Source organism: Berghia stephanieae, chromosome 1 (assembly GCF_034508935.2).
Source record: "Berghia stephanieae isolate SIO BIC M18660-M18661 chromosome 1, UCSD_Bste_1.3, whole genome shotgun sequence".
Classification (NCBI taxonomy): domain Eukaryota; kingdom Metazoa; phylum Mollusca; class Gastropoda; order Nudibranchia; family Aeolidiidae; genus Berghia; species Berghia stephanieae.
The window spans coordinates 145,233,456-145,243,435 of record NC_088360.1 but is presented as its reverse complement, the minus strand read 5'-3'; the positions used below and the strand labels follow the sequence as shown (position 1 = coordinate 145,243,435).

The 9,980-nt window shown below is 38.6% G+C and overlaps 1 protein-coding gene across 2 annotated transcripts in view; it reads right to left on the bottom strand.

Annotated features, from left to right (window-relative positions):
• Positions 1-9,980, bottom strand: part of LOC144963432 (calmodulin-like) — a 44,548-nt gene that overhangs the window by 14,220 nt on the left and 20,348 nt on the right. Inside the window, exon 5 of one of the 2 annotated variants that reach the window (XM_078897491.1) lies at positions 8,944-9,778. The exons of the other annotated variant lie outside the window; for it this stretch is intronic. Within the exon in view, the coding sequence (XP_078753617.1) occupies positions 9,747-9,778 (32 nt within the window). The 3' untranslated portion in view covers positions 8,944-9,746. Of the gene's footprint in view, positions 1-8,943; positions 9,779-9,980 lie in introns of those variants that run through there. 2 annotated transcript variants of the gene reach the window in all.

Below are 9,980 nucleotides of genomic sequence, written 5' to 3'. Positions count from 1 at the left end.
GATGGTTTAGTGAAGAATGCCATGTTGTAAGCTATAGAATTAAAACATGCCAACGAAATCGTATGAGAAATAAATAAATGAATGAGTTATGAATGTTCACCTTGATCAAAGTGCTTTATTATGCTTCATGTTAAATATTCCTAAGGAACTTTTACCTAAATTTAATGGTATGTTTATGTTAAATTACATTTGAGCTTTTATATAGTACAATATCCACTAAACGTGCTCAAAGCGCTTTACAATTGGTCCTTGGTCAACAGCAACACTTAACATTTAGGACGGGACACGACGCCTATTAGGCGATATTGATTTTTTTTGGACAGAGACAACGCTGTTAACGGCCAGGTACTCATTGTGCACCTGAATACCGTGAGAGAATGTGAGTAACGAGCCTTTTCCAAGGACTCAACTATGCGCCGAGCGAGGCTCGAGCCCAGGACCTTCCGATCCGAAAGCGATTGTCATACTAAAAGACCACATAGCCGCAAGTTGCACATAACATTAGAAAATATGTATATAAGTTGTAGGTTTTTTAAAATTAAAAATTTAATTACATGCATTCACTTCATTCATCTCCACGGAAAATTTGTCTATAGGATCCATCGAGAGAGAAGACCAAGATAGTCCATTCGTTAGCCGCAGTGCAGCGGCGATTAGTGAGTTATACGAGCTAAGTTTCTTACTCAAGGAAATAATAAACCAAGGTTGGGTTCAAACTAGGATTCTTCAAGTGAAAGAGCAATGCCGTATTCGTCCAGCTAAATGACCTTCCCTAGAAACAATTCTTCAATGTTTGTCCTATTTTTATGATATATCTTCACTTTACAGAAACTTCAAATTGCGGTTAAATTTCACAATTTTGGTAAATAAGGATGTGCGTTTCTATCTATACCTTATATTATTCTTTTTCGCCATTCAGAGAAAACTGTCATGTATTCAATGAGAGACAGAGAGAAATACTTCTATTATATTTCCTTGCTAGAGTGATTTGAAAGTATCCTACAGCAGCTTTGCACTGGTTATTTCAATACGTCAAAAGATTTGAAAATAGTGTAAACTCATTTTCTAAGAAGGGCGTTGCTTAAACAGGTTTTTGAAAGTCATCGTTTCAAAACAAAAAAAAGAAAATATTTATAATTCATTTTAATCACCCGATGGGGGAAATTTGTCTCTGGGGTTTATTTCAAGAGAATACCGGAATAACCCCGTCGTCAGCCGCAGTGCAGCGCCGCAATTGAGCTAGGGCGAGGTGACTTGCAAATTCACACGGCATCCGAATATAGAAATGTGTGTGTGTGTGTGTGTGTGGTGTGGCTTGTCCAAAGACACAACGCTGGTACCAGATTTTGCGATAAGTGTCGTCACTGATGACGTTTAAAATTGCCTGATGTCACAAACCTAATCCTACTCCTCCTCCTCCTCCTGCTCCTCCTTCTTCTTCTTCTTCTTCTTCTTCTTCTTCTTCTTCTTCTTCTTCTCTCTTCTTCTTCTTCTTCTCTTCTTCTTCTTCTTCTTCTCTTCTTCTTCTTCTTCTTCTTCTTCTTCTTCTTCTTCTTCTTCTTCTTCTTCTTCTTCTTCTTCTTCTTCTTCTTCTTCTTCTTCTTCTTCTTCTTCTTCTTCTTTCTTCTTCTTCTTCTTCTTCTTCTTCTTCTTCTTCTTCTTCTTCTTCTTCTTCTTCTTCTTCTTCTTCTTCTTCTTCTTCTTCTTCTTCTTCTTCTTCTTCTTCTTCTTCTTCTTTCTTCTTCTTCTTCTTCTTCTTCTTCTTCTTTCTTCTCTTCTTTCTCTTCTTCTTCTTCTTCTTCTTCTTCTTCTTCTTCTTCTTCTTCTTCTTCTTCTTCTTCTTCTTCTTCTTCTTCTTCTTCTTCTTCTTCTTCTTCTTCTTCTTCTTCTTCTTCTTCTCTTCTTCTCTTTCTTCTTCTTCTTCTTCTTCTTCTTCTTCTTCTTCTTCTTCTTCTTCTTCTTCTTCTTCTTCTTCTTCTTCTTCTTCTTCTTCTTCTTCTTCTTCTTCTTCTTCTTCTTCTTCTTCTTCTTCTTCTTTCTTCTTCTTCTTCTTCTTCTTCTTCTTCTTCTTCTTCTTCTTTCTTCTTCTTTCTTCTTCTTCTTCTTCTTCTTCTTCTTCTTCTTCTTCTTCTTCTTCTTCTTCTTCGTCTTATTATTATTATTATTATTATTATTATTATTATTATTATTATTATTATTATTATTATTATTATTATTATTATTATTATTATTAGTAGTAGTAGTAGTAGTAGTAGTAGTAGTAGTAGTAGTAGTAGTAGTAGTAGTAGTAGTAGTAGTAGTAGTAGTAGTAGTAGTAGTAGTAGTAGTAGTAGTAGTAGTAGTAGTAGTAGTAGTAGTAGTAGTAGTAGTATTCGTCCTCTTTAAATAGACTGACTGAGCGTATGCAAAAGAAAAAACAGTAAAGAAGTGCAGCTTTAAAAGCCTCAATATTGATCAATGGTATCTAGACTGTTTCATAAGCTGAGCGCATTTTGGAGAAATCTTTAGGGGTCAGGAGTAGATCAATATATTATATATCTTTTAAAATGGTACCTACCCCGACTGTGCAATTTTGAAAATTTGATTTCATTTCATTTGGTACTGATATTGGTATTTTTAAGGTATGAATTTCTATAGTTAGTTTAACCTCTTCATGATGAGGTAAACATTCTACCTATTTCTTGCATGCATCTGACTCAATCATAATAATTGACTGGACTTGTTGTTTAGCTATCCATGCCTGTGTTTTGTTTATATACCTATATATACCTATTACCAAATTTTACTTTACCACATTATATTTACGTATATTATGTTTATGTATGTATCATTGTCGGCATTTTATACATCTGTACAAAAATTTCCTTTTGGATGAATAAAGTACATTATTATTATTTATTTACCCTATTATACATTAAAAGATAATATCACTTAACATCATCTTTAATATCAACTTATTGATTATGTTTAAAATCAAAATACTTTCGAAATTTAAAACGACAAATTAATGATGGGACTTTGACCGTTAAAATTCCAAACGGACAATCCAGGACTGGACAAGGTACAACTAACAACTTACAACAACGTTACAATGTAACCAACGGACGTCGGCATGGACTGGACAGGGCCTTGTATTCCGGTTTGGCCACTCATGTAAGTAGATTAACTATTTTTTTGGCTACAGAATGGACCTATGATAATGTAGCTTGTCGGCGCATTGCGTCTTTATGTATCATGACAACGGGCAAATAATGTTAATAAGTAGGTAGATTTATATAGAGGGCATTTTCACGGTTCCACCTTGCTCAAAACGCTTTTTTTCCCCTAAGCAGGAGGTAATGATTGATTATAATAATATTTATTAAAATTATGCCGTTTCTGCGCCGCATCACCAGACCAAAACTCGTCTCCTTAACAGTCCATTATGAGATATAGATCAAACAAACCTCTGTTGTGAGTAGGAATCACCCATATAGGGAATGAGATTAGCGGAAGAGTAGCGTCCCTTGATTGGACGTCACCTTACAGAGAGAACGTCAATTTGGTTTTGAAGCGTCTCAAGCCGCTTTCACCGGAAGCGAGGACGAGAGACGCATACGCACAACCAACATGACGTTCTCTCTCTAATAACTTTTCCGCCGGTGACGTCACAGACTATGGGTGACGTCCAATCAAGGGACGCTACTCTTCCGCTAATCTCATTCCCTATTGTCGAAGTGAGCAAACTCAGGATAAATGAACGAAATACAGGAAGCCGTGCTAAAAATCAGGAGCTCCCGATCCACTGTATAATTAACTTAATAGCTAAATAACTGCCCCCCCCCCCCCCGTCCCCCCCCCCTTAATAGGGGAAATATTTTCGTTTAATTGAACTCATCTGTTAATAATATTTTGTATGTATCTGGGACCAAGTCGTGGTGACAACGGCAATGATCTTTTTGCGTCAATGTAACAAGTTTTTCACGCATGAGGTTGTCACTCCATTCAACCTTTCTTCTTCTTCTTCCAGTGTCATCTCATGGGTTGAGGTCGACTTGAAATGACACGCCAATCTTCCCTGTTGACAGCTTGCTGACTGCATTCGGCTGCCGACAATCCTGTCCATGTCCTCACATCATCTATCCAAGTTCTTGCTGGCCTGCCTCTTCCTCTCTTCCCCTCAACTCTACCCTCAAGAATGTCTTTAAAAAATAAATAAAACTAAAATAAATGAAATAAAATTCCCTTTATTCACCACCATAGGGGAAATTTGTCTTTAGGGTCTATTCTAAGGGAAGACTGGAATAACCAAGGCGTCATCCGCAGAGCAGCGCCGCAAAGTGAGCTAGGGCGAGGTGACTTGCTCAAGGCCACACAGCGAAGCGGCGGGTGATTGAATTCGGTACCTTTCAGGTACGAACCAATGACCTTACCGCTGAGCCACGCTTCCCCTTAGCCTTCGTTAACTCACGATTTGTTTTCCTTTGCTGGTTTGGTTTGGCCTTGTACTTTGACGTCAGGGTCAGGCAATGACTTAACAATGGCGTCGATTCATCTCAGATGTGAATGAATATTTTGCTCTTTTTTAGTTATTAGCAGATAGGTCCAGGGTTCGAGTCCCTCTCTGAGCGGCGCATAGTCGAGTCCTTGGAAAAGGCCCTTTATTCACATTCTCTCACCATACTCTGGTATAAAATGACAAGAGATGAAGTGAATAGAAAAGTGCCAGAAGACAATAGAATAAGATGAGTACCTGGTCGTTGACAGCTTTTTCTCTGTCGCCTTATAGGCGTCATGCTTCATCATACATGCTATGTGTTGCTGTTGGCTTGGGGCCCGTCGTAACGCGCTTTGAACGCGTTTAGTGAATATGGCGCTGAAAATGCTCAAGTTTTTATTACTATCAGAATATCACATGTGCATATTATAAAGTATGAGATGAAATGTTGTGTTTTTGTTGTTTCGCATTCGCCTTGCTACCTTGTGTCTCGCCAGTAGGTCCGTGATTCGAATCTCGTTGGGAGTTGACTAAGTTAAATAAGTCACTTTACAAACATTCTCTCATCGCACTCAATGTAAAATAAGTACCTGGACAATAACAGTTTTATCTCTGTTGCAAGAAAAAAAATAGGGAATAAAAGTGTGATGTCATAAGACTGGTTCTAGTCTCATTGGAAGTGTCAAAACCAGTCTTCCGGAGTACTGGATAAATGTCTTGTGTAATAGTCTTCAACAGTGGTAACGTCACTTCCTTCCTAATGACGTATGGTAACTTAGTAACAATGGCTCTAAACTATCGGAACAATGGCGTATGAAATATTTCTCCGGCGAGCTTAAACGCGTATCCAGAGGGAAAAAAACCCCATCAATTTGATCATGTTTTGACTTTTACACATTCTGATCACAAGGCATATGAAAAGGGAATGATTTTCTTTGTTTAGAACCAAGATGGCCGCCGTTGCCGGGCGACGTGACATCAGATACTGAATCCAATTGATCTTCTGGTTTCAGAGTGATGACATCTTATTTTCCAGTCTAAATATATGCTGGTCGGCAATAAATTCCATCCATCCTCTCTCTTTTACGTCTCTTAATTCTTACATATAGATATATATATATATATATATATATATATATATATATATATATATATATTTATATATATATATATATATATATATATATATATATATATATATATATATAGCGCAATATCCACTAAATGTGGAACAAAGCGCTTTACAAGGGGCCCCTGGTCAACAGCAACATTTAACATTTAGGACGGGACATGACGCCTGTTAGGCGATGTTACATATTTTCGGACAGAGGCAACGCTGTTAACGGCCAGGTACTACTCATTTTACACCTGAGTGCGATGAGACTTCTCCAAGGACTCAACTATGCGCCGAGAGAGACTCGAACCCAGGACCTTCCGAGCCGAAAGCGAGTGTCATACCACAAGACCACATAGCCGCATAGAATCTGCCCGTACATCCTTTTACTAAAATAGGTATGCCATCTTATTATGATTCAATACGTAACCTATTTATCATTAGTCCATCGAAGGACTTTGTGCGGCTATGTGGTCTAGTGGTATGACACTCGCTTTCGGATTGGAAGGTCCTGGGTTCGAGCCTCGCGCTCGGCGCATAGTCGAGTCCTTGGAAAAGGCTCTTTACTCACATTCTCTCACCGTACTCAGGTGTAAAATGAGTACCTGGTCGTTAACAGCGTTGTCTTTGTCCGAAAAATTGTAATATCGCCTAACAGGCGTCATGTCCCGTCCTACATGTTAAATGTTGCTGTTGACCAGCGACCCCTTGTAAAGCTCTTTGAGCACGTTTAGTGGATATTGCGCTATATAAAGCTCATTTAAAAGGTTTAAACTCACGACTTCGCTGCCCTATCGTTGCTGTTGGTTTTAAACTCCTTGCAAAACATTGTGAGCACATTAAGTGAATATTGCGATATAGACAGAGCTCAATCTTCTGTGATATCATGTGTTACTATTTGGGTAAATGAACCATTTTAAAACGCTTTGAGCTCAGTGAAACCGCATAACTGCACAATATATTATGTGAACTTAGCGTTATATATCACAGACCAGTAGATAGCGGTGGGGGATGCCTGCCTGAAGCCTGGGGTTGTAAAAATACTTATGAAAATGTGAAAAAGGAAAGGGTTTAGATGTTGTGTCGCATCAAAGGAAAACAAATCGTGAGTTAACGAAAGCTAAGGGGCAGCGTGGCTCAGTGGTACGGTCTTTGCTTCGTACCCGAAAGGTACCGAGTTCAATCACCCGCCGCTTCGCTGTGTGGCCTTGAGCAAGTCACCTCGCCCTAGCTCACTCTGCGGATGACGCCTGGGTTATTCCAGTCTTCCCTCAGAATAGACCTTAAAGGCAAATTTCCCCATGGCGATGAATAAAGGGAATAAAGGGTTGTGTGACGCTATCCAGCATCATTATTGACACATCCCATAATAAGCCGTGTAAAAGGGTAATTAGGCCACTAACCTTTAAATAGCTCAATTATTTCTGGCCTTACACGACTAATCCACGGAGCCAACACACGGCGTCAAGTGGCATCACACATAATATTATTGTCCACTTAAGCAAAGTGGGAACACGCTTCAACAGTCGTGACGTCACTTCCCTCGTAATGACGCATTGTAACTTAGTAACTGGCTCTTAACTATCGGAACAATGGCGGGAGCCCTAATGAAATATTTCTCCCACGAGCATAAAAGCGTATCCAGAGGGGAAAAAAACATAATAAATCTGATCATGTTTTGACTTTTACACATTTTGATCACTAGACATATGAACAGTTCTAGCCAGCATGAATAATAAAAAGTACATATTTTCTTTGTTTAAAACCACGATGGCCGCCGTTGCTGGGCGACGTGACATCAGACCATTGAATCCAATTAATGATTACTTCAAGGACTCGAACCCATCACGATCCGGTTAAATTGTAACAACAATAATAATAGTGGACTTCCCTAAAGAGCGCGATATCCTTAGTCAGGATACTCCAGGCGTTTTGCATCAACATAAAATCATTTTGTTATTTAAAAAGAAAGGTTTTTAACGATATCTGATTCAGAAAAGTGAGTGGAGCAGGCACTTATGTTGATAACAACAAGAGATGAAGTGAGTAGGAAAGTGGCAGAAGACAACAGAGAATAAAAATATCGCCGCCGTGATGGGGGTTTGAACCCGTGACCTTACTGGTACGACAACTTCGCCTGGCGGGGAGAGCGTGACTCTACCGTAGGAGCTATCCACGATCATGGTACGGCCTTTGCTTCGTACCCGAAAGGTACGGAGTTCGATCGCCCGCCGCTGCGCTGTGTGGCCTTGAGCAAGTCACCTCGCCCTAGCTCAACTTGCGGCGCTACACTACGGCTGACGCCTGGGTTATTCCAGTCATCCCTTGGAATAGACCCTGGAGACAAATTTACCCCTATGGGATGAATAAAGTGAATTTTAATTTTATTTATTATTCTATTTTAGAACCACGTTTTACAATTACGCGTCTATTTTCCTTTGGAGTGCTGTGTTCATGGTCCAAGTCTCACACCCATATCATTTCATAGTTTTCTTGAATATATGTGAAGATATGAAGCTTTGATCGAATCTAGGTGTTTGGTTCAATTAATTTTCTTTAGGCTCGCCTTATGTTTTTAATGGGGGGGTTTTTCTTCTCCATAGTACGGCAGAAAACTGACATTAAATAATAATAAATAAATAAATTCCCGTTATTCATCCCTAAGGGGAAATTTTTCTTTATGGTCTATTCAAGGGAAGACTGGAATAACCCAGGCGTCAGCCGCAGTGCAGCGCCGCAAAGTGAGCTAAGGCTAGGTGACTTTCTCAAGGCCACACAACGAGGCGGGTAGTCGAACTCGGTACCTTTCGGGTACGAAGCAAAGACCATACCGCTGAGCCACGCTGTCCCCTTTTATTTACTCATGCGTCATTGTCCTTAGTTGTGCTTTCCTTTTTGCCCCCTCTAGCTTGTTTTAATGATTGTCATAGCACATCCTTGCTCACAACCTGTTTCATGGTGTATCTGTGTATTGTCCTTTTTTAGCTTTTATATAGCGCAATATCCACTAAACGTGCTCAAAGCGCTTTATTGGTCCCTGACCAGTAGCAACACGTAACATGTAGAACGAGACATGGCGCCAGTTAGGCGATATTATTACAATTTTTTTCCGACAATAAAAACGCTGTTAACGGCCAGGTACTCATTTGACACCTGAGTACGTTGGGAGAAAGTGATTAAAGAGCCTTTTCCAAGGACTCAGCTATGCTCCGAGCGAGGCTTGAACCCAGGACCTTCTGATCCGAAATCGAGTGTCACACCACGAGACCATATAGCCGCACATAGTCTTAACAGTGTGTGACACAAAGCTTCGATTGTGTTATATTGAGCTAATAATAAGTAAATGTTTAACTTCAATTTTTTAAAATTTATTTAATAACAAATAACAATAACAATATTTTAAAAAACAGTGCGATTCACGTACAATGTGCAGTAATACAGTCATGATTATTTTTAAATTGCGATCAAAAGACATGAGGAATTTATCTTTTGTTACTTCAAACAAGTATCAAGTTTGACTCATTCTAATAGATTGTTGGGTTTTTTTAATCGATGGAATATGGAGAGAACTTTTTTGTAACAAAATGAAAAACAAAATATGTGTTGTTTTGTTGTTTTTTTTTTTTTTTTTGATTTGTTTTATTTTTTTTTTTGGGGGGGGGGTTGTTTTTTTTTTTTTCTTTGGCTTTTTTTTAAATTTTTTTTTTCTTTTTAAACCGTACGGTAAAAGTTGATAAGACTTGTTGCTAAAATAACTGAAAACGAAAAGGACACGGTCTTCTTCTATAATGTCTTATTTTGATAGGCAATCAATTCTTCTTTAAGGTGAATATTTAATGCAATTTCTTAAACTGTATGAGACTGAAAGTCCTGAGGAAAAATGAGCATAACTGCTTCGAAAAAAAAAAACAAATTACCAAAACGGAACGTTTCGAATACAAACACTTTTTCAGCCAGTTTGTGAATCAGAAATAGAGCTAAGGAATCCGGCTATGACCACGTGACATGTGGGACAGTTTTCAGGTTGATAGATTATCATGACTGTAAGGTCGAACACATTGATCACGTGATTTGTTTTACATGATGATGATTTAATATATAATAAGAGTGAGAATTGAATTTAAAAAATGAAAAGTTTAAATCTTGGTAAGAAAATCACGAACAGTCGCTCATCACTCTGACGAATTCTGTGGGAACAGTTGTGGGAAGGGTGTCATGCGGGGGGGGGGCAGTGGAGGGGAGGGGGGGGGGCAGAAAGAAAAAAGAGAAAAAAAAAACGATAGATCATCAATTTTGTTTTTTATTGATTTTTTCGACTATAGTATGATATGATATGATATGGTATGGTATCTGATATGATGTGATGTGATATGGTATGATATGATATGA